Source organism: Adiantum capillus-veneris, chromosome 7, assembly GCF_014529385.1.
Source record: "Adiantum capillus-veneris isolate H3 chromosome 7, ASM1452938v2, whole genome shotgun sequence".
NCBI lineage: Eukaryota > Viridiplantae > Streptophyta > Polypodiopsida > Polypodiales > Pteridaceae > Adiantum > Adiantum capillus-veneris.
In genome coordinates this window covers 167246217-167271100 of record NC_140937.1, presented here as the reverse complement: position 1 = coordinate 167271100, position 24884 = coordinate 167246217, and the positions used below count along the sequence as shown (strand labels likewise).

Here is a 24884-nt window from a genome sequence, read left to right as displayed (position 1 = left end):
CGCAAGAAAGGTCGTAACACATAGATACAAATGACTTAATGAGACCTTAATACTTTTGTCATTTCCATCTATTACACTGAATTCATATGTACATTTGATGTGCTAGCTCTATCATTACCCCTCCTTTACACATGTTGGGTTGGGGCATAAGTAGGTTGTAACCCAAAGGCTTCAAGGTAAAGCTGCAATACATTTGGTGACTCTGATAGTTCATGCTCTTCCATCCATTTTGCATCCATAGGCGGATAGTTCTTGAACTTCACCAAATAGCGTCTTGCAACTTGTCCTTTAACTTTAATGTTCTTATGTGCCAAAACTTGCTCGGGCACCAGGATCTCATCAAGTTCCTCAACTTCTGGCTGAACCTCATTTGGAATATCTTCTGGCACATCACCCACGAAGGGTCTTAGAAGACTCACGTGAAATGCATTATGAATCTTCCACGCATTAGGCAATTTCAGCCTGTAAGCCACATCGTTGATCTTGTCAAGCACTTGAAAAGGCCCATAGTAACGCATGTTGAGCTTAGGAAACAGCCGTTCCTTGCCCTTCATCTTCTTTAACCTTGCCTTTTCGAACCTTAACAGAATCCAATCACCAGGTTATAATAGCAATTCACGACGGTGACGATCAGCAGCCTTTTTCTGTTTTGCTTGAGTCTTCTCCAAGGCAACTTTAATTTTCTTGTACATTTCATCCATGTTCTCAACATATCGATCTGCCTCAAAGATCTTGTCCTTTGTATACAAAATGGGAGGAACCTTTTTGCCGCCTTCAACAATCTCAAATGGTGCTTTGCCAGTAGACGAATGCACCGTATTATTGTACGCATATTCAAGCATAGGCAAATACTGTTCCCACTTGCCCTTATTATCTGACACATACATTTCAACAGATCTAGGACAGTAGAATTAGCCTCTTCTGACTGTCCATCAGTTTGTGGATGAAACGAAGACGAGAACTTGAGCGTAGTGCCCATGTTCTCAAACAATCCTCTCCAGAACAAACTGGTCATGCGAGGATCACGATCACTGATAATCGATTGTGGCATACCATGGTACTTAAACACATTGTGCATGAACAAGCGTGCCATCTGATCAAATTTTATCTTCTTCCTGACAGGGATAAAATGGGCCTACTTGCTGAACCTGCAGATAATGGTCCATATACCATCATTCCCTGTTGGCGTTCTTGGAAGATCAAAGATAAAGTCCATAGCAATGCTTTCCCATGGCTTATCCGGAATCGGCAGTGGTTGTAACAACCGTGGTGCCTTTTGCCTGTCAAACTTGACCTTCTGGCAAATTATGCATGCTCGCACAAAGGCATCCACATCTCTCCTCAACATAGGCCAATAGAAGAATGTCTCTACCGCTTTAACTGTCGCATCAATGCCACGATGCCCTGCATACAGTGGGACGTGACTCTCTTCCATGACCTTATGTCGCAGTGGCCTAGTGACACAAAGTCTGCCATGCATCATCATAAAACCATCTCTGAGGAGGTAGTGCTCGTGATGTTGCCCCTCTTGTAACTATTCAAAGATCCTTGCAAAATCTTCATCAGCATTATACTGTTCCTTCATGTCATCTAGCTCATGATGATAAGGAATTGACACAACTGAAATTTGTGGCTTTCTTGATAACGCATCAGCCACAACATTCTTCTTGCCTTCCACATGCATAATTTGGAAGTGGAACATGGAAAGAATGTTTGCCCATCGCATATGCTTTTCGGATAACTTTGACTGTGTCAAGAAGTATCGCAAGGTCTGATGATATGTTTGGACAACAAAATCAGCACCTAAGAGGTAGTGCTTCCAGCTAGAAAGCGCATGAATCACGGCCAAGAGCTCTTTCTCATAGACTTGCATAGTCCTCTCTGGCCCTTGCAAAATTCGGCTTTCATAAACTACTACCTGTCCATTTTGCATTGGCACTGCTCCGATGCTACTGCCACACGCGTCACACTGGACCACAAATGACTTCCTGAGATGTGGCAAAACAATTACTGGATCTGAAGTCAACTTTTCCTTTAAGAGACTAAAAGATGAAATCTCTTTTTGGGTCCATCTGAAAGTGACCTCTTTCTTTTGCAAAGCGTGAAGAGGCGATGCTATCTCTGCAAAATTTCTGATAAACCTTCTATAGTAGGAACACAATCCCAAGAAGCTTCTGACATCGTGCACAGTCTTCAAGTCTGGCCATGTCTTAATAGCTTCGATCTTTGCAGGATCCATTGTGACACCATCCTTTGAGGCTATGTGGCCAAGAAAGTGGATCTCTTCCAGGAGGAATTCACTTTTCTTAGGATTGATAAGTAGCTTGTGACTGCGCAGCTCTTTGAACACAATGGTCAAGTGACACCTATGCTCCTCTTCATTCCTCGAATAGACTATCATGTCATCAAAGAACGTCCCAACAAACTGTTGATGCGAGCGGAAAATCCGGTTCATCGTTCTGTTGAACGTGGCAGGAGCATTAGGTAGCCCAAACGGCATCACTAGATACTCATAAAGACCAAATGTCATTCTAAACGCAGTCTTGTGCACATCCTCTGGCCTTATACGAAGCTGATGGTACCCACTCTTAAGGTCTATCCTGCTGAAAATTGCAGCACCCTCTAAACAATCGAGAATATCATCAATTCTAGGAATAGGAAACCTATTCTTGATGGTATTCTTATTCAATGCACGGTAATCAATACACATGCGCCATGAGCCATCCTTCTTCTGCACTAGGAGCACTGGGGAGCAAAAGGTTGAAGAACTAGGCTGAATCAGCCCCTTCTCTAATAACTCCTCAACCTGGCCCATAATCTCTTTTTGCTGCGCCGCGCTAACCCTGTAGGGAGGTCTATTTGGTGGCACCAAATCTACCCGATGGTCCTCAGGTCTCTCTGGCGGCAATTGTGACGGTAATGAATTAGAAAAACAGTCACTAAACTTTTGCAAAAATGCTAACCTTTCTTTATCTAACACATATAAATTTGACTGATCACTATCTAAGACGACATGTGCAAAAATCAGGTACACAGAAAGATGATTCTTTATTACAGAAGTGATAGCAGCAGCGGATACAGTAGGGACTGACTCTCCTTTAAGCTTTACATCGAAGATATGAGTTTTGCTCCTATGTTGTACAATGATCTTTTTGTTGTAGGCATCCAAGACTCCATGCACTTGGAACATCCACGGGATCCCTAACAAGGCATCACATCCTTCTAGCGGCATAATGTAGAACTCTTCTGTGTCCACATATGACTGGATATGCAGACGCAGCTTTCCAATAATGAGAGTAACACACTCTGAGTGGCCAGGACATGCCAACCCTGCTTCTGCTGTGTACCCCATCTCTTTAGCTCTGATGCCCAGCCTCATAGCTAACTCTGGTGAGATAAAGTTGGCTTTGGCACTTGGATCAAAGAAGATGAGTGCCGTCTGATCCCTAACTTTACCCCATGCCCTGCATAACTCATTGGCATCTGTGCTGGGCCTATCACCCACCATGTCTGGCACTAAATCTGCCGTGGGTTTAGGCTTCTTGCCTTTCTGGTCTTCTTTATCCTCTGAGTCAGCTGGTCTTTTTCTTTGTGGACAATTGGTAGCAAAGTGACTAGGCTGCTCGCATATAAAGCATTTGTTCTCAGCCATTAGAACCTTCTTTTCCTCGAGCGACTTGCGCACAAAACGCTTCCTTTTCTGTTTCTTTGCCTGCGCTCCAGAAGTCCCGGTTGAATCCTTGTCTTTGGTGGCCTTTTTTGACCCCTGTGACGCATCAGGAGCCGTTTTCACAAAGGGCTTCTTCGCTGAATTTTTCTTTTGCTGCCCTCCTTTGTCGTTGCTCGGAAATCCACTGTCCTCAACAAGGCAAGACCAGTGTTCGCAACTTCCATTAGCTGAGTGAGGGTAGCCACTCTGTTCTTGGTACAATAATCGCGAAGCCCTTTAGGCAGCCCACAACAATACTTCTCTATCTACTCTGTCAATGGCAGAAATTTGTAGGAGGTCACTGATAGTAACGCTTTACAAAACCTCCTATTGTACTCCAGCAAGTTCTTGCATGAAGCTGAAGTAAGTTGGTGCCAATCTGTCATGACATCGGCTTCAAATTCATTTGACAGCCAAGCAGATGCAAACATTTGGTTGAAGTAAACCCAAGTGGCGGGTGCCTATCCTTGCATTAACAATGTCGTCCACCATGTAAGCGCATTGTCCTTTAAGAAAGTGGCAGCTTTCTTGACCTTCGAGGCCTCTGTAAAATTCCCTCTTGCATAAGCCGTATCAAACTGCTGGAGGAAAGTGAGAGCCTTTGTCTTATCCTCGAAACCACTGAAGGTACGAGCTGCACCACCTTCTTTGTAAGCTTTTGGCTTCTCCAATGCCCCCAAGTTATCATAAGGGATGGTCTGCAACACGGGCACTGTAGTAGGCATGATCGGCACATCTTGGCCATTCACATTTTGCGTCAGAGGTGCGATATCTGGCTGCTGTCTAAAAAAACCAGCCATGCCAAAATGACCCTGTGGCACCCCAAACTGGCCTTGGTTGCCGTGAAAGCCTTGCTACATGCCGATACTTCCATACATGGGGTTTGGCATGATGCCTTGCATACCCCCAAACACTATTCTTGGCATGTACGGCTAACTTCTAGGCGCATAACCAGCCATGCTTTGGAACACTGATCCACCCTCAAAATACCTAGGATGTACCGAGGGTGGTGGAAAAACTGGGTGCATAGCCTGGTATCCAGTTCCCTGTCCATTCAAGACAACATGTGGGCTCTGAAAGGTGGTGGGCTGAATTGGCATAACATGTGGAATAGGCGTTCTAGCCACCCGTTCAAGCATGGGAGGAATCTGTTTTGGAGCCCCTGACTCCGCAACATGCGAGTGTTCCCCGTCCTCCTGAGCCGCATGAAGTACTTGAGCTCGAGCCTCAACAAGCTCCGTACGCGGTGTAGGTTACCTATTTTGCTGTTGCACTGTGGTGCTTGCAAGAACTCCATAAACCTTGGGTTCTGCACCAGCTGCGAAAAGACATCAATGGCGGCAACTAATTGAGTCCTGAACGCATCATCCTCAAGTTGCCTAGTCATCAAGCCCTGTACTACTGGAGGGACATTCACATTGACAGGAGGTACAGACTGACGTGGCCGTGAGCTCTCGCCAATCTCGAAAACCATAGGGATCTCCTGCCCGTCCTTTGAAGAGGAACCCTCTTCCATAATTCCCTTCCCTTTGTCGGCCATAGTGTAACCCGCGTTCCTGTACTCTGTGTCTTTACCCAAAACAATCGAGGCTCACTCTTGAGGAAAAAGTGATTGATGTCCCGGCAACAGAACCATGAAACCGGCCCGTAGGGCGGTAGGGGTTGGCTTTCATCCGAAATTCTTGACTTTAGACACACACAAAGCACTTTGCAAAGGTAACGTGTAACGGGGATTAACACCTAAGTACGCACACGGCTCGGAGGCTAGAATGCCCCGAGCAGACGCCGACAACCTGTAGGCCCCAAAATTGGCGCCCCTTTCGGTATTTCTTTATTCTTTAACAGAGGGAATAAAACCTGTGATATCCTACGAGCTGCCCCGCACAATCCAGGCTGAGAAACACCTGTTTTGGCCCGATTTCGGCAATATAACTGTACTAGAACGCTTCACAGTCAGTATCCCCACGCAATAAATGACTTTCCCGATGCATACGGACACTTTGCAAAACCTGGCGAGAATCTGCAGCAAGCTGGTCCGTTTAGGGCTGAAACACTGAACCTGCAAAAATACACAGCAGGCTGTAATTCCGTGTTTTGGATTCCGTTTCGCGTGCCGGTCGCATCTGTAGCAAGACCTCGAGCTCCCGCACCTATAGGGCTACTTGCCCTTTGAATCGGACGAGATTTCTCACGTGAAACCTCTCCGAATCCACTTGTACCTGCGGGGGATTAGCCACTAGCTAACCCAGTACCTGTGCAAGAGGCTCTTGCCTCGGTAATCGCGCATGAACCCACACAACTGTACATCAGTCAAATGAAGAGCCCTCTTGTGGGGCATCACATAACTGCACGTAAGGGAGAGACAGAGCAGTGTGTAGCGTGCAGGGCATCACTCCTAGCACCACACTGTACATAGAGGGAAAGGAAGCACTCCATAGCTCTTAACCTGTGGGGCAGAGAACTTGCAAATGAGCCTCCTAGCTATAAATTCAGCGCCACTTCTTGATGCATGAGGCAAGTGCACAGAAATGTGCCACTTGGCGCATTTACAAGCATTTTCCCGTTTCGGGTTTGTCGCTTAAAAATCTCCCGAATGGTTGCTCAGTTGACTTCACGGCAGAGTTGTAAAATGTTCCCCTAGTCATATCGGAGGTAATGACGCGAACACATTTTGTGGCCCAAAATAGCAATTCCCTATATTTTAGGAAATGATTCCGTTGGACTCCCTGTGGTCATCTGACCATCTATCCTCATTGGGACCGCATCCAGAAATGCAATGTGGCCCAACGGTCGGATATTTTCTGCTGGTAATCCCACCTTGACTTTATGCCTTTATTGAGTTCACTTCCTAGTATCCACCAACTTGCTAAGTGCGACGGGGGGACCTATATGATCTTGCTTTGAGCCTATACATCCTCTTACTATACGAATTCCAGTGTCGACCACTCTCATTTGCGGGTGAAACTACTGTTCACATTGGCCATACAATGTCCGACAGTTTGCTACTTCAAAAAGAGAGTCTCAAAAATAAAACAAAACCCATTGGAAAAAAACCAACAACTAAAGTTAGGAGTTGCCACGTCCTCGTGACATAGTTATCTGCTGCCACGTCCCGGTGACAATCTCTCGAAGACACAGAGTGGGCACGATGGTATTTGGACTGTTATTGACAGATTTAGCAAGCAAGCTCATTTCATTCCAGTGAAGAAAACAATCAAGCCGGATCATTTAGCGAGATTGTTCATTGCCCAGATATTCAGATTGCATGGCATGCTTGAGACAATAGTCTCTGATAGAGATCCCCGATTCACGAGTTTGTTTTGGAAGGCTATTTGGGAGAACATTGGCACACGGTCGTAGTTCTCGTCATCTTTCCACCCGCAGACAGATGGGCAATCTAAGATTGCAAAGTTAGTCGTACTGGATTTATCGAAGTCTTACATTTCGGATCCGAAGACTCAATGAGAAAAGTTTTTTCCCTTGGTGATGCCTACAATAACACGATCCACTCTTCGACGGGGAAGGCGCCATTTGAGATTATTGAAGGTACGAAGGTTCCACCCTTCCTAAGCACGAAAGATAAGATTTTTGAAGCCGACCAATACATGAGGGACTTGGACACTGCTATTGCCAAGGTCCGGGAGGCTCTAGAGAAATTTGAAGAAAGACACAAGAATGCAGCAGATCGACACCGTCCCAGTTTGAAATTAAAGGAAGACGATTGGGTGCTCTTACGTTTTGAGAAGGCACGCTTGAGAAAGTAAAAGGAAAAGGAGCGGCTTTTTCCAAAGCTTAGCATGAGATACTATGGACCTTTCCAGATAAAAGAAAAGGTAAATGATGTCTCCTTTAGACTGAAGCTGCCCGATACTTGGAGAATTCACTCTTGAAGCCTTTTAAAGGCGATGTGCCCGATGATGGGGAGCCAGACGAGCAACCCGAAGTGGAGGAAAGCGAGGAGATACTCGTTCCAGAACAGATACTGGCACATAAAGATAGAAAGATTAAAGGTAAAGTGATAAGGTGGTTCTTGGTTAAATTCAAGAACTATCCCGCATTGGATGCAAAGTGGAGGAGGACCTAGCAGATACTCGTCAGATTGTGAAACTTTACCTTGAAGCATTCGGTTTAGCATAGTCTACTCCGATAGAACCCCGATTTCAATATGGGCGAATCTAGTGCAGTGGGTATGCACAAGAGGGGAGTCACTCCGCTCCTTTGTCGACATATTGCCCCGATACTTTGATTTGATATAGAGTCACTGATGTCCCTTTGTGTTTCAGGGATACTGCTGGGTTGACAGTATTCTGCTGAATGACTTTATGAACTGGAATTCTCGAATATGAAAATGATACTGATTGATTTGTATTTTACTTGTTTGAGTGCAGGAACTGAAAGACAAAATGACTGTAGCATTTCGGTCTCATAAATCTCTATAGGCATGATTGCAATACGGATAAGTTAATCGGGCATCTGTAAGGTCCCGACTGGATCTAGATGCGATTACTAAATAAAGTTATCGATTAATCATGGCTTGAGATTTGGAATGAATTTGAATGTGATTTGTCTTGTGATGTCTTGTGATGTCAAGTGAGGTCCTGTGATGTCAAGTGATGTGACTGTCGGTTGGTACATGTGCTAGATGTGTTGTGCCTAGTGCGTTGGTACTAACAGTCAGTGTCTACTAAGACAGTTTATGGCCTTTGTCTGTATTGCAGGCGTAATTGAGGGCGATTACAGTTCTTTCAAGAGGGGGGTATGTCACAAAATAGTGACGTGGCTAACCTCGACACACACACACACAACCATTGAGATGTGCCGAAATGGTTGACGTGGCAGCTGTACGGATCGCCGCAATTTTCGTTGACATGCTAACGTGGCAATGTACGGATTTCTGAAAATTACGCAGACTGATTTTGCTGGCAGCTTTTGAGTTAAAGAGCTTTCAAGTTTGAGATTTTGGGGCTCTGCTTTTGGGCATCTCTTCTACCTTCAAATAAGTGGGCAAGGCCTCACTTCTCAGAGCATCTAGACGCAGAGTTTGAGAGTGAGCACCTACCCGCTCTCTTGTACTTTGAACACAGATTAATATAAAAAGAAATACCGAAAGGGATGCTAGTCTTTGGGGCCAATACCTCTACGCACAGAACTACGTTGGGCTGTGTCAAATTTCTGAACTGTTTTGAAGTGAATCTCTGTTGTGTCGCGGTAAAATCTTGACTTGGGGTGTCCAAGTTTGTTACAGTTCCACTGTGAATTGGACGAGTTTTCACGCGAGAAAACTCTCCAAACTCGCAATCTTTTGTGATGGAACTTTGCATACCTGTGGGGGATTAGCAGTTAGCTAATCCGGTTCCTGTTCAGAAGGCTCTTGCCTTGGCAGACGCGCATAAACCCCCAGAACTGTACATATTCATCTGAGTAGCCCAACTAGTGGGGCATTACCATATGTGCCAAAGGGGGGAGAGAGATACACGAGAGCAAATCATCGCGCTACATGAGACAGAGGAGAAGGCAAGCTTTCCATTAAAGTTTTAGACCTGCACCCACTACTCACACACACACTGTAGGTCACTTAATGAGAAAAATTCAGCCTCCTCTTAAAATGGGCGCCCCCTCTTCATGCTGGATGTTGCAAATCTGCTTGGAGCCGCTATGTGTCCAATTTGCCCCTTTTAAGTGATCATCTCTGCATCAATCTCCAACTGCTCATCAATGTCGTACATCATATTGATGTAATCATCCTTCAGCTTCAACACACTCCTCTCCCAGAAAAGCTCTGGCGTCTTGTAGAAAGGCTGAAGCAATGCAACCATCGAATAAGATGACTCATAAAGGTCCATCGCCTTTCTACAATGGCCAAGATGTCATCGCGGCTGAAAATTTCAGCAATGAAACAAAGTTGAGTTGGGTCAAGCCGCAAGTTGAAATGACAACTGTCACAAGGAGGTGTATATTTTTATTTATTTTATTTTGAGTTGTTTTCCCCGAAACCCTTGAAAAGGTGCAAATGGACATTGCATGTCCAATGTTGAACGGCTGCGGGTAAACAGGTTTCTCACATCGAGAGTCTAGGTCGGTTAGTTTGGGACTAGTCGGGCCAGTTAGCACTGAATTATGATGAGTACGGGAGCTTGTGTGCACCAAATGAAATATGGACCACTCGGAAAGTCACTTATAACTTTATAAGTTAGTAGGAACTAGAAAGACATGTTTTATAAGACAACCACATACTGTGTAATTGCTGCAAGAGACTTTCAAGTTTAGACGACATCGATGATTGAACAGGCATATCAAAGCTAAAATGAGATTTGAAATAACACACCAATACTAAAAGCATCAAAGTACCATAGGTGATAGCCTACAAGCTATAACAAAAGGCTCTTCATAGAGCGTACAAATGTCATAAATGAAATTATCCTACTCGAAAAGTGAGTCTATATAGTAGTAGAGAGTACTCAGTAGCTAACTAGCCCATGTGACATGGGTGATGGCCCGAACCTTCAAAATCATCATCAGATGTAGATGAAGACTCCGCTGAAGAGAGCAAATCCCCATTACTCACGACATTGCCCTCTTCGTCGTACTTTGCCTCTACCATCACGGGCACGTGTGCCTGATCTAGGTCATCCTATCTAATCAGAATCATTCTCTACTGCATCCGTAAGCCTGAATGAGATGAACAACCTCGTCTGCCTGTTTTCGAGAAGAACAAATAGGAAGCTTCCCTTTACGAATGCTCTCCCTTCGAGTCTTCCTGGATATGGAGCATGCTCACGCAGAGAAATAGCTAAAGCCCATGCGTGTGATCTCGTCACATACCGATTAAAACACTCTCCAACGTCTTGTGTAGTAGTCGAATAATCTCCTCTTGCTCATTTCTGATCTGCAGCTCCACCTCGTCCATAGCACTCGGATCTGCCACCATCTTCACGTGTGGGTCTGCTTGTTGAAAATTCAAGAAATGGAAGAATTCAAAACATGGTAAGATAGTAAGTTGGTTGGTAGAAAAGATAAAGTGGACGTGTTTGGTTGTTCCCAAAGCGTGGTAGAGTCGCACAAGTCTCATATTTGTGCGGCAATAGACTAACTTCTCTAGTTGAGAAGTGTTGAGAAGATTGCGGATCTTTGTATGTATCAAGGAATAAGCGCTCCAGTTGCACTCGCATGCACCAGCGGAGCAATCCTATAGCAATGAGATTTTATACTTGGTTTAACATATGGCAATAGTAAGTACAAATACTACAAGTCTGAAGATTTTCAATTGCTTGTGAAAGTACTCGTAAAGCCAGATGCGTCCTTGTCTTCCATAATTCTGCCACCATGTAGGAGGAAACTTGGTAGCCTCTTGCAAGCCTGAACACCACAACTCTAGCGAAGGATAGTCGTAATTTGTTCATGAAGCTGACCATCTCTGCATCAATCTCCAACTGCTCATCAATGTCGTACATCATATTGATGTAATCATCCTTCTACTTCAACAGACTCCTCTCATGGAAAAGCTTTGGTGTCTTGTAGAAAGGATGAAGTAATGTAGCAATCCCATGAATAAGACGACTCATAAAGGTCCATTGCCTTTCTACAATGACCAAGATGTCATCTCGGCTGAAAATTTCAGCAATGAAACAAAGTTGAATTGGGTCAAGCTGCAAATTGAAATGACAACAAAAAGACTTGAATGAAATCAATAATCAATTTCAAAAGACAAGTACTTACTAGTCCTGTGTCAAAGACTTGCACTCTGTAATGTGTCTCTTCATCTCCATGAAGAGATGATAGACTAAGCCCAATGTAGAGTTCTCCATGTGTGTGACTCGTAGAAGCACATACACTGGCTGCAAAGCCATTGTTAAACTCTGAACCTGTGTCCAAAAGGACTCATCGAGTATCCGTCGCTATATTCATTTAGTTGGCTATGACTGTGAGTGGTGCATCAATTTGCACTTCGGATCCACAACTGTTTGAAGAAGAGTATCCCTCAATTTGAAGAGTCTTTGTAACACGAAATACATATAAGCAAACCTGGTCTTCGAGGGCTGCACCATGTCGAGTGTATTGTGGCTCCTAAAGATAGCTAAAGACGGATGTTTTTTGCGAAAAAAGGTGGTCATCTTAGTGGCATTTGTAACAATGGGCAATACCCAAGGCAACTTGCCTATATCCTCCATGAGTAAATCAAGACAATGCGTAATATATGGAGTCCAAGGAATCCGACCGTAAGCTGCCTCGACCATTTCACCCATAAGCTTACATTTTGAGGCATTGTCAGTCACGACTTGTATCACATTCTCTGGCCCAATCTCCTCGATAGCTTTTTTGATGTGCCCAAAGATAAACTAACCTATGATGCGATCTCTGGCCTTCCTTGCATCCACAGTGCGTAAGAAGCATGTGCCAAGACAAGACGACACAAGAATATTAATGATGTGCACATCACTCTAGCCATCTGTATGATAGTGCATCCAAACTGCTCCCAACCTGCCTTGACTGGCCTTATTTATCAAAGCCTTCTGCTCGTCAAGCGCTGTAGTGCGCATCTTGCCGTACTCCATCCCTGACCATGAATCTGTGTGGCCAACATCAACTATAGCCCTGAACCAAAACATTAAAGGAGATGTTGCACTCGATAAGAATGCGAGCTATCTCCATCTCAATCACCTTTTGACACTCCTTCACCCAAGAAAGAGAGTTCACACGCAAAGGCAAGGTGCTTTGCCTAGGTGCATGCATATTACCTTCATCCTCCTCCTCCTACAGGACTCGAGTCCTCTTTCTACTAGAACCAGCAAAGGGCTGCTCCTTGGTAGATGAACCATCAAATTTTCTAATAAGAGCATCCTGTGTGTGTTGTCCACATGTTTTTTTTTTTGTGCTGGTACTTTCGCATAATTCTCTGCAATCAGCTTGTCCCTAATATCCTTTTGCACCTTTTTGCACCTTCCACAATTTTTGGTTGTGCCAATGCGTGTCAAGTGCTTGACGACACGAGAAATTGTACTCGTGAGCTGAAAATTGCAGTACTTGCATTGCCATTGTCAAGTGCTGGAACCCGCTTTGCTTGGAGTGTTGATAATGTGGATGACATTGGTGTGTCCTTCCAGTATGGGTTGCATGGCTTAGAGAGAGAGAGAGAGAGAGAGAGAGAGAGAGAGAGGCGAACAACAATTTACGTGCGGATTGTTGTTTCTTTGTTCAATGCTTTTCGCCTAAAGTTTGCTTGCCCATGTTTGTGCGAATTGCATCGAAAACCTTCAGCCATGCTCATCTCCCAAAATGTTAAAAAAGAAACTACCTTGTACAGATCGATTCGTACCATACAAATCCATACAGAAAGGCCTACGGTACGGAACAGATCCATACGTACATTTGAAACAACCTCGGTTGCCCTAAGCGCGCTCCCATGCTTTGGATCCACTAGGCATGGTCTAGTCTAGGCTTTGATACCATATCAAAAGTGCAGTGGAAGGTGGGTGACAAAGGAACAAACAGGGGAGAGAGAAAAATGCTAGAGAGAGAAGATGGAGAGACAGTGCTACAAGCCGTGGGGGACAACTTTGCTAACCACGAGAGTACAAGGCTACACTTCATTACGTCAGAGTGGGGGTGCCCCCCTTTCCCTATATAAGATGCTGCAAAATATGCCCAACCCACCTACATATAACCCATGTAAAGTAAATGGGAATATGAAGGGTCAATAAGCATAAAACTAAGGCTCTCATAAAAAAGACCAAAAGTGACCGACATGATAAAAACTGTTTTATCACATCGGCAATCACTTGTTTGCAATGCTACTTTCACTAACAGTGCTTTGCAAATTTGGTATTGCATTGTTTGTGAAGTTATGCACGGTTGGTGTACAAATAAGGAGTGGCTTTGAGGGAAGGACTGATTGTCACTTTCTTGTGTGTCTTGGTTTATTTCAGCTTTGGTTTGAATTTTTGTGTGTATCATCCCAATGATGACTAGTGATAACGCAAATTTATATATGACAATGAGGCCTGGTATTTGACAGCAGACTAAAGGAGCCACCTAGAGTCCTTTAGGCCCAAGCAATCCGGATAACGCATGCATCCCCTGTCTTACTGTGGCTGCTGGCACAGAGCTTGCTGTTGCAATTGTTCACATGCTTGCCCTTCAAGGCATGTCGTTTTGAGATCAAATTTGTCATGATGTTTAAGCATAGGAGCCTTTGGTGTACATTTTGGACAAATCCCAATGCCCTATCTAAATATCAATTGTGGGCTTAAAAGACCATACATGTTTATGCTTTGGCTTGTCTAGGGAAACATCTTTGGATATTTGACGTCATTTTAAACATACTAAATTTTCTTTCATGAATTTGCGCTAGTGTAATTTAAATTCTTTTGTAACATTCTCTATCTATGTTTGACTAGGAAAGATGGAATCTTGACATTGTAGCGCCTCTATATTGTTCTTTTGCAGGGACGGATGCAAGAGGCATTGCAACATTACAAGAAGATGATAGAGGAGGATGCCAATGATTATAGACCATTTCTTTGTCAAGTATGCATCTAACAAGTCCCCCTTGCCCCTCTCCTTCGGGACCCTGCCCCCGCCCCCCCCCCCCCCCCCTCTCTCTCTCTCTCTCTCTCTCTCTCTCTCTCTCTCTCGGCTTTGTTTCCTCATCTAATGGAGCATTTTGAACTGCAGGGAATCATATACAGTGTGCTAGGAGAGTTAGATAAGGCTGAGGAGAATTTCCAGATCTCCGAAAAACTTTGTCCAAAAGATCTTAAACAAAGGGAAGCTTTTGATGGGCTCAGGTCTCGGGCAAGGACAGAAGGACAAAGAATTAACGAGTTCAAAGAGAGACAAAAAGCCAAAACAGGAAAGAAAGGAGAGAAGAAAAAATAGAGCGGATTAGAAACGGTACAGAAATGTTGCTTATGAGGAAAACGAACTAGCTTTAGCCATAGATTAGAGAGATGAGAGGATAACGCTTGTCCATGTGTGTCTCTTGCTCCTAAAACGAGTGTGGTTTCTCATGCTTGAAAATGTGTTGGGAGGCTCGGTCGAAAGTGTGTTTTGAGGTCACTTTGATCTTGGGCAGGTCTGCTGGTATAACAGTTCATGATGCTTATTATTTTTCACTTAGCCTTGTTGGCTTTTCATCTTTTGAACAAAAATGAAATTAGAATGGTTGGTCACTCATTACAACCTTCCTCATTGTTTTCCTCTCAATCCCTTTCTTTAGAAAGATTCCACCCCCATTATGTCTCCCCCCCCCCACAAGAGAGGAGGAGAAGAGAGAATATAATAGAGGCCATGTGTGTGTGTGTCTCTCTCTCTCTTTTCAATGTGTGCGCACGCATTTTTCGATGTAGAGAGAGAGAGAGAGAGAGAGAGAAGAAGAAGAAGAAGAAGAAGATTTTAGCATTGTAGGAAACTATCCCAAGAGACCTCAAAGATCTATGCAATGAGAGTTGCGGCTCAAATCTGTTATTCAAGAGGGTTTGTGTGTGTGTGTATGTGTGTGTGTGTGTGTGTGTGTGTGAGAGAGAGAGAGAGAGAGAGAGAGAGAGAGATTATTCAAAAAGAAAGTAAGAGGACTTTTCTCTTACTTTCCTTGGTCTAAACACATAATGAAATCACGAGGCCTGCCAATGAAAAGGGCACATCAATCTAATCTAGTTTTACTAGGAAAATTCATAGCGAGTTTAAGTTTTGTTTCTCACAAAAACTATCCTCGGTGTACAATCAGATCAGAGATTGATGAGATGATAAAGCAACACATTGGTTCATGTTTGGAACCAATGTGTCTAATAAATCATCTTTGTTTCATGTTCTCAAATCGAGTTTATGGAGTTCCAAAATAGGTATCATATTGCGAGTATGTATAATTCAATGTGCTGCTAGGGCTTCTTTAAAAAACCAAGTGTTTGACAAAAGAATGGTGATATAGTTTTGATCTCTGTTTTGCAAGTGCCTACATGGGTAGACCATATTGACCAGGTGATGGCTTGAAAACCAAATAAAATGTTAATGTTGATTATAAATTACTATAACAAAGCATTGCGTGTCAAAATATTTTAAAGCAACAGGCATATGAGATACGTATAACTTTGCAAATCATACATATGAAATACTTATAACTTTGCAAATTATACAGAGATGGCAAAAGATTGTTCTCCATTCCATGTAGCTCTCAATTAATTGATTTAGATGTTGCCCTTTGCTTGTAGTGTGAGCAAAATCATGTGATACGTCCTTTAGCCTTAGTGTCCTTGGTACCTAAAAGAGAAAACAAAAGGGAGATATTGTTGACTGAGGGAACACTGAGTAGGATCACCCATTTTTTTGTAATATTTAATTCTCATATCATGTGCTACCTCCTTGAGCCTTAGTGTCCTTGATACCCAGAAGAGAAAACAAAAGGCAGAGATTGTTGATTAATGGAACACTGAGTAGGATCACCCATTTTATTGTAATATTTGATTTTGATAGACCTGAGAGATTATTATTGATGGGAATGTGCCCTCAAGAGGAATGTATATAAGCCAAAGTTCTGTAACCCTAAGGAGACTTTCTATTAAATCATCTTTTGTGTTTACTGTGTGCCGTGTGTCGTGTGTCTGTGTGATTGACTGAGAGAGAGAGAGAGAGAGAGAGAGAGAGAGAGAGAGAGGTATTATCTCTTCGCTATGCACGCTACGGAGCAGCCATTGCAACGCGACACCACCTACAAGCTAGCAATGGCGAGGGCTACGCACCAACGCCAAGCTTGTGAAGTTTTAGTTCCTTCACGAGGCGAGATCCCGGGAGCTTCTAAGTGAGTTATCTTGCAAACCGTGTGTCTGTTTTGTGAATTCTTCATACTAGTAGATTCACAGCGAGTAAAGCTACACATTAGGATCATACAAGTTGAGAATCAATGACTTGTAATAGACTGCGTGCCTTCATACCATTTGGTGCACCAAGTGGTTGAGGGCAGGATATAGGGTCAGAGTCCATAGGGTAGTGACCTCTTGGTAAGTAGAGTAACCCTTGTGAGTTTCGAGGACTTTTGGTCTTGATTTTGGTAGCATGAGCGTGTAGGTTGTATTGCAGTCACAAGCACATAGGATCTCTGGATATGATTCCCTCAAGTAATGAGTGTCTTAGAAGGTTGAGTAGGTGATTGACAACCATCTATTTGCTTCCATGTGCTTGCATGTCGAGCTACGTCCTTGGCTGACATTTAGGTATGTTTGTTTAGTTCTTGCTATGCTAGCGTTTGCTCGCGGCATATCTGCCAACATTGGCATCGTTGCGGGGGATGAGAGCCCTGGTAGGTAACCTTAGACTAGTCCTTTGAGGTCCCTCTGGTTTTCTAAAGTCTTGATATTTTATTTTAGGTAGGATCTGGGAGTTGGACTCTTGAGATCTAGGAGAGGTGCTAGGGAGCGTGTGACTCACATGGATTTTTCGCCATAGATAGTATTAGTCGTGTTTTAGTGTTGATGGTATGTGATTGATTGGTGAGGTGATAAAAGTGATAGATAGGCCGTGTGAAACAGTGAAGTGTCTTTCTAATCATAAATGCAACACCCCATATGATGTGTAGGAGTAATTGTTGATAGGACATGTTGATTATGATATAGAGCTATTTATCATAGATTTATTTGCTTGTGTGCTCGTTTGCATTTAAAATCCTAGAAAAGTTGGATCTTTAGGGTAAAAATGCAACAAACAAGCTTTTGGGGATATTTGTGCATGACTGAATGATGTTGAGCATATAAGAAAGCATATGCAAGAGATTTGTTAAGAAAACTTGCAATTCTGCAACTCTAGACATCATAAACGTATGATGTCTTAAGGGCTAGCAAAAGGCCAAATTTGACAAAATAGATTGCAAAAGAGTGTTCAAAAGGGGTCTTTTAGCCTAAGTACACCTTGAGACTAAAGTTTTGACCAACAATTAGTACCCAAAAGACAAAAGGTGGAGTGTCGAAAATAGAAAACATAGAAACTTGTGATTCTAAGCATACCTTTGCATGAAAATTGATAAAAGTGCTTGAAAACTAGTGTTGGAAACTTTTGGATGCTTGTGGATAATATCTGGACAAAATTTCATCAGCAAAATCTGGCAACCAAATTGACGTTTTGACGTTATACCCAAATTTTGCATGTTGTGTTGAGCACATACACCAAGTTTCATTTCATTTGGACATATATATTGAGTATTGAGAGGATTTTACTCTTCTTGGGAAGTTCCTTGGTAAAAAGTGGCGATTTTGTGCAATTTTGACTTTCAAAATGTGTTGTGAGCACATATGTATGTTGTACACATCTAGGGGCACATGGGGTAGAAACAGAGTTTCATTCTGACTAGATAGAAATCATACGTGTATGATGTCTTAGAGGCTAGATTTGGAGCCAAAGGACACATCTGTGTGCACCCTTGTGATCTATAGCAGTTAAGAAGCAACTAGGCAAAATTTCATTGAATTTGAAGCATTTTTGGGCTTGTAAAGACCAAGAGACGGATCTAAGCAAAGTGAATGCTTGAATTGATCATATCTAGCACAAAGAGTGTTGAAATTAAGTTTTAAAATCTTCCATGAGTTGCTTGTGTGGTGGAAGACCTCTGGAGTGAGTTTCACCTAATTTTGACCAGCTGGATATCATATGCGTATGATGCTTGAAGAGCATTTTTAGAGGGTGTTTAGCACCACAAAAAAATTTAAAGACAAAGTTTCATCCAATTTGGATCATCTTTGACTTAGAAGATGTCCTAAAGGTACTGAAAGCAAATAAGAAAAAATTAGGGGCGATAGACCTGTCAAAGGGTGTCAAAATCATAAAGCAAAACTTGGAGTGAACATAGCACATCAAGGAGAGTCTAGATTTCAAGTTTGGGCTAATTTTGATGGAGGATCGTTGCGCGGCGGATGTCTGTAGCATAACTATCTGGCACTAACATAATGTCAATACTTAGGCAATTGACTTGGATGGGGCACGCAGACTCTTTGAGGTTGTCAATCTCAAGAAGTGAACCTTAACAAGCAAACACATCAACTCAACAAGAAAAACAACACTCATTGATCAGGGAAATTTGCCTATGTTCTTTGTCATCGCTAGGTCATCACGCCATTTCGACACTCGAACGGACTCAAAAGGCAATGAAACTTTAGGAGGAGGTCTAGGACACCTAAAGGTTCTATCCTACCAAGTCCGGTGGCAATCCGAAAAAGTACCAAAATTACGATCCATCATGGAAAAGGTCGTAAAAATTGCAACAGATCAGTCTAGAAAGATCGTCCTATAGTCTAAAAACGCTCTCCTATGGTCAAAACGTAAAAAAATAATGATTTAAGCACTCAAATCTGAAGATTAGGCTCACTAACGCCTAATCGCGAGCCTCAACAAAACTGACAATGCTTACACTTGAATGAAAGAGCAAAGAGAGAGGAATCCAATGCAAGTTTTAAAATTGAAAACGGATTACCCAATCATTAGAAAAAATGATTACAAGTTCGAGCTTTGTAGTTGCTTGAGTGTACGTATAGTAGAGCTCCTTTCTTCTTAAAAGATAAGCCTCCTTTCACATTAAGTTATTGACCTTTATACCTAGGGCTTTCTAAATGGCTAGTGGATGGCTCACATGGACCTTTACAAATATCATGATAGAATTACAACTGAGGGAATCGACCTGCTACTCTGGAATCAAGATTTACACAGAGTATCACTACACTAGCTCAAAAAATTAATAGAGTACAAATGTGGTGTCTGGCTATGTGTTCGGTCATGGGCAACTGTTTAGTCAACCCGTTAACATCTGAGCACTTGGACATCATACGCGTATGAAGTCTAGAAGCTCATTTTAGGGCTCGGATAATTATTTTAAATGTCCAAGAGCTTTCCTTGTGATCCTAGGATCCCATTTGTCTCCTTAGATCACTGTATAGAGCTCTCATAGGGAATCGAGTCCTTATATACACTTGTTTGGTTGGAATTAACCCTCTAGTTTTACCGATCAACATCATAAAGTACTTAAGTGAGAATAACTATTTTGACAAAGAATTGCAGAGTTGAAAGTTTTGTACAGATAGCCAGAACCAAGGATCCTATAAGTCGGTGATCATTTTGGAGTGCAAAATACTTTATAAGTTGAGAAAGCGGTTTGAAACCAAGCTAGAGCAAAGAGAAGCTGCAAGCAGACTTCTAAGGTAAGAGGTTTGTTTTGATAATTGTTGTGTGAAAGATTTGAGATCTGGTAGGTGTCTTCAAAGAGACCAAAGAGTGAGAGGAGATCAGGCTAGCTTAGTGTTGATAGAAGAGAGTGTAAACCAAGCAAGGATAGATCCTTTAGCACCAATCATAAATGAGGACAGTGATATTGACACCTCTTCTGACTAGTCATATGCTGGAGCCCAACTTGTCCAACTGTTGTAATGAGCCCACCTTGTAAAGCCTATCAAATTCCCATTTTTATGTCAAAGACGTCTTATGATTTTGATCCACTTGTCTGGGTTATGTAAAGATTAATCAGTCAGTCGGAACCCAGATGTGTTTCCACTTTGTAATTATAATGAATAGAACCCCATGTACATTTTTGAGCTAAGGTGACTAAAGTATAAAAGTCACCTTAGAACCATTTTGGAGATAACATTTGAATAATTAATCCTGTGTCGTACGAGTCTGAGAGAGAGAGAGAGAGAGAGAGAGAGAGAGAGAGAGAGAGAGAGAGAGAGAGAGAGTGTCTTATCCTCTTCGCTACGCTCATCTCCCTCATCGGATTCACGACGTGACCACACCATCGCGGTAGCCTCTCTAAGAGCTACGCGCCCACGCCACACATTCACCTTTTCGAGCTGTTCGCGAGCGATTCTTTCTCGAGCTTGTTTTGCTTGTAAGTAGCACAAACAGTGTCTGTTTTCAACAATCAAGTACTTTATGGAATGAGTGAGAGATTAGCTACACATAGATACTCATAGACTTAGGTTTCACACACTTTTAGATTATGACCTGTGAGTCTATCGCGATTGTAATCGAGATAACTAGGGTTAAAATCTGGTGAGATTAGACTTATAGGTAAGTATATCCTATTGAGAGGATGGTGCCTAGCAAGTTTGATGCGATTCCGAGTTCATTTGATGTGTAAACGGTGTTGTGAGCGTTTAGGAATAGAGTGGGTTGCATTCAACAAGGGTTAATGATTGATGCATCATAGAAGTGCGTATGTGTAGATTGGTCTCAGTCTGACAAGCTAACGAGATTGCCTCTGTGCACCTACGGGTTAGTCATGTCATCGGATGATAAGTATGTTGTCTGTGTTGTGCTTGTGAGCATGAACAGGGGAGTAGTTTTCCCTAAAACATCATATCATTGGATGGCTAACTAACAAATTAGCAACTTCCAACAGCAAGGGACTATGGGGGGTAACACCTCCCAAAAACCCTTAAACATACCAAAATACATAGCAATCTTCCTAAAGGGAACAAATGCCTATGGAGTCCTAGTGTATCTTGATGTTTGATGTGGTCTAGAAGGAAGGTGATTATAAAGACTTGGATGATGATTCTTCATTACATCATATTGGATCAAAGTCCACAAAATTAGCACAAAAGAGTGAGACAATTGTAATTTAGGATCAACTTATTAAAGAAGTGCTCAAAAGGATAAGCCCATTTGCAAAGAAGCCACAAGCTCTAAGCAACCAAAGTGGTGTTCCATTGAGAAAAAATGGACTAATCATGTGACAGAAGAGTGTTACTACAACAAGGGATATGTGAGAGAGTGACAATATACCCCGCCAGCCCAAGTAGCACCTCCTCAAGTACCACCAACGCTTAGGTATACATGAGGGAATTTTCTAGGACTAGTAGGGCTTGAACGGCCACAACCAGCTTTGGGGCAACAACCACCTCTCCCAGGAGCAAAACCAGTAGGCATTAGATATGCACCCATTGTAGAAGAACCTGAGGAACAAGCCTTAGTGGTTGTGCATGTATATTGCAAAGACCTGAGTGGATATATGGCTAGTTCAACATACTACCCACCCAAGAACAGAGCATGAAGGATTGTTATAATAGCAAAAACTTGAGCAGCACAAATCCTTACCACCATCATGAACATAAATTTTTGAACCTCTCCAAATTCTTTGGACATAGTATTCATCACCAAGATAACTTCCACCAAGAACAAATACATTTGACATTAAGCATAGGATGTGAAAGAGGTATCAATCACCACGAGCATGCCCACAAATTAGCCAAGACGCCACACTAAAAAATTGATGTAGCAGGCAAAGGCTCATGTGAGAATGACAAAAGACAGACCTCTCGCTGTTGTAACGGAGGAAGAACCTCATGTAGCAAGAGTGACTTTGAAGGTGGAAAGTCACAGGCTGAAGAATTACAACTACCTGATCAAGATTGCCAGAGAATGGTATTGACAACTCAGTCAATGTGCTTCATGCCAAGATCAAAGAGGCATGTTGTGAAAATTCTAGCTAAGGAGAGAGTGGAGCAACCATATTATATCTGGATGAAAGGGGAAGTGCGAGTGACTTGCAGTGTAGGGATCCACATGGCTCATGATGTGTTGTCAACAACCAAGGCAAAGCTAAATGCTGCAACAATGGTGTAATTCCCATCCAAAATGAGGTAAGTCAAGATGCTGTGAAAAACACTAGTGACTTGAAGAGTTACCATGTGTTTCCTCCCAATCACATATTAGAGACAAATGCTGCTCTAAGGTACATGCAGCTAACTTGTATAATATCTCGGGTCAATATCCAATCACAATTTGTATTGATCTCTTCAGTTTACTTTGTAATATTTCTTCAATTCAAAGTTTTGGCCTGTAATGGGTGAAGAACCACACCCTACATTGTAAAATTGGGACTTCATGGATCACAAATAGTGATCAAGTTGTACGCAGGGCCTCGATGGTTGCATCTTGCAATCAAGACCGCATAGGGTCTGTTCACACGAGAGGCCAAATCTACACATTTTAGGCCACCAATGGTCACATCTTCTGGCCCCACGTAAAACATATTATGGACACTCATGACCACAAGTGGCCAGATATGTTTGCATTCAAATACTAAACTATGAACAATGGCTTGAGCTCCCCCCCCCCCACTCTCACACGCACACACAACGCACGCGCACGCGCGCGCGCACACACACACACACACACACACACACACACACACACACACACACACACACACACACACACACACACACACACACACACACACACACACACACACACACACACACACACACACACACACACACAGATCTATCTCCTATTTTTCATCTTACAAATTAATTCTTGCACTCCCCATGGATTTTTAGTTGGACTTGAATGAGGTGTGGAGTCAAGATATGGACGACGAAGTGCTTCCTTCCACCCAGCAAGAATTTATTGCCACGATTAGCCTGGACGACAACTTGAACCTTTTTTCTCTTCCTTGTCAAGATTGGAAGATTGCAATGGAAGGATTCTGGGAAAAAGCAAGCTTGTACCAAGCAACCCGTAAAGTCTATAGTACCCAATGATGCCCAAGATTTCAAAGACAGGGAAATAGATAGCTTTTGCTTTAACCAAAGGCGACCTCCCTTTACACCTTTATCAAATGTTTCCAAGTCTAGGTGTTCGCCATCTATGGATTTTAGTGGAATGAAGCTAAAGGACGTTGCATCTAAGAGAGTCTAGGTAATAGTTTTGTTTATATGTGCATAATTGAATATGTTTTACTGGTTTTCTCAATGATAGAGAAGCAATTACCTCATGTTGCTTTGATGGCACTTGGTTCTCACGATCAACATTGTTTGAATTCATCGGTTTCAATCCTTGTACCATGAAGAGCTTCAACACACCAAAACTTATGAGAACCATAAGTCCAGCAAGAAGAACAAATTTTTTTCACAAATAAAACACATTTAGCTATTTACACATTAAAAAATACTTCAAATGAGTATACCTGAGGTTTCTTTGCTGACACCTTATTCTCAAGATCAACAGTGTTTGGCTTCACCCATTTCAATCCCTGCACCATCAAGAATTCTAGCAATATGTTAGGACTTGCAAAGACTCAGGTCCAGTTAGAAGGTATAGTTGTCATCACCAAAAAACATGTTGTATAGTGCTCGTTTGTCACACGTTTCTTATTTGATTTAATAGTTTAAAGCTAGGTTGTTGGACATAGTTTGTCTTCACTTTGTGGCTTCTATGGTGCATGTGATGGAGGGGCACTGAAGTCAAGAAAGTTCAACATGTCTCAAGTAACTTCTACTATTGATCATGAGATTCCAAATTAGATGCATCCTTCACCTAAGAATGCATCCAAAAAGACTCCAAAGATTGACAAGTAAAAGCCCAATCTCCAAGAAAGAAGTGCCACAGGAGATACACCAGCTTATTATCATTGGAAAGAAACTGCGATTCTTATCGATGCAAATTTTTTTTGGGAAGATGCCAAAGAGGCAGGCGAGGTTCCTAAGTTCTTGCAAAAGATAGAGTCTTGGAATATAATTTCTTCAAAATGTGCTGAAAATGGATTCTTTTGCACATGGAAACAATGTATTGATAGGTGGAATCATGTCTTGAAAGACTTCAAGACAATCTATGACTGTGATGGTAACATGCCTTTAGGATGTAGATCATATTGGGCCATGGAGTCTTTTGAACGCAAGAGGAAAAAGCTTCCAACAGGATGTTTGAACAAGTTTTCTCTATCATGGAGGTTCGTTGTGGAGCTAAGCGTTCAATAGAACCTCATGATATCTTTGTCGACACTTTTGATCATATCATAGGTAAGTCAAAGGAGCATCGTTACTTTCACAAGTGGGTGTTCTCTTCTTTCAATTTTTAAAGCTGACACTTGTTCTTGTTTAGTTGATGATAAGAAAGAAAGTAAAGCTCAATCCAAGGGTAAGGGAGATGAAGAACCTCCTTTAACTTGACCCTTGGAAGACATACCTTTTGGAAAGCTGTTAGTACTTACGTATTTTGCCCAAATTTTTTTTCCAGCAAAGAATCTATTTTACATGAGGGAATCATTTATGTAACCTTAAAGTAGAACCAACTTTTTGTAAAATGTTTTGGTAATATAAGTTTGCAAGTATTTAGGTTCTAAGTCTCCTTGTAGAATATTTTTATTGGTCCCTTCTATGTTCACTTAAAAGTTGTAGGAAAATATTGGGTTTGAAGCTCTCAA

At 42.3% G+C, this 24884-nt stretch overlaps 1 protein-coding gene and 1 pseudogene across 1 annotated transcript in view; both read left to right on the top strand.

The window, feature by feature from the left end:
- The window catches only part of LOC147455004 (protein SLOW GREEN 1, chloroplastic-like), a 53231-nt gene extending 38403 nt beyond the window's left edge, over positions 1 to 14828 (top strand). Inside the window, exons 3-4 of the mRNA XM_086516859.1 lie at positions 14153 to 14233; positions 14381 to 14828. Of these exons, the coding sequence (XP_086372985.1) occupies positions 14153 to 14233; positions 14381 to 14584 (285 nt within the window). The 3' untranslated portion in view covers positions 14585 to 14828. The remainder of the gene's footprint in view (positions 1 to 14152; positions 14234 to 14380) is intronic.
- A 9157-nt stretch (positions 14829 to 23985) lies between these two features.
- LOC147455003 (uncharacterized) lies at positions 23986 to 24630 on the top strand (annotated as a pseudogene).
- The last annotated feature ends 254 nt before the right edge of the window (positions 24631 to 24884 follow it).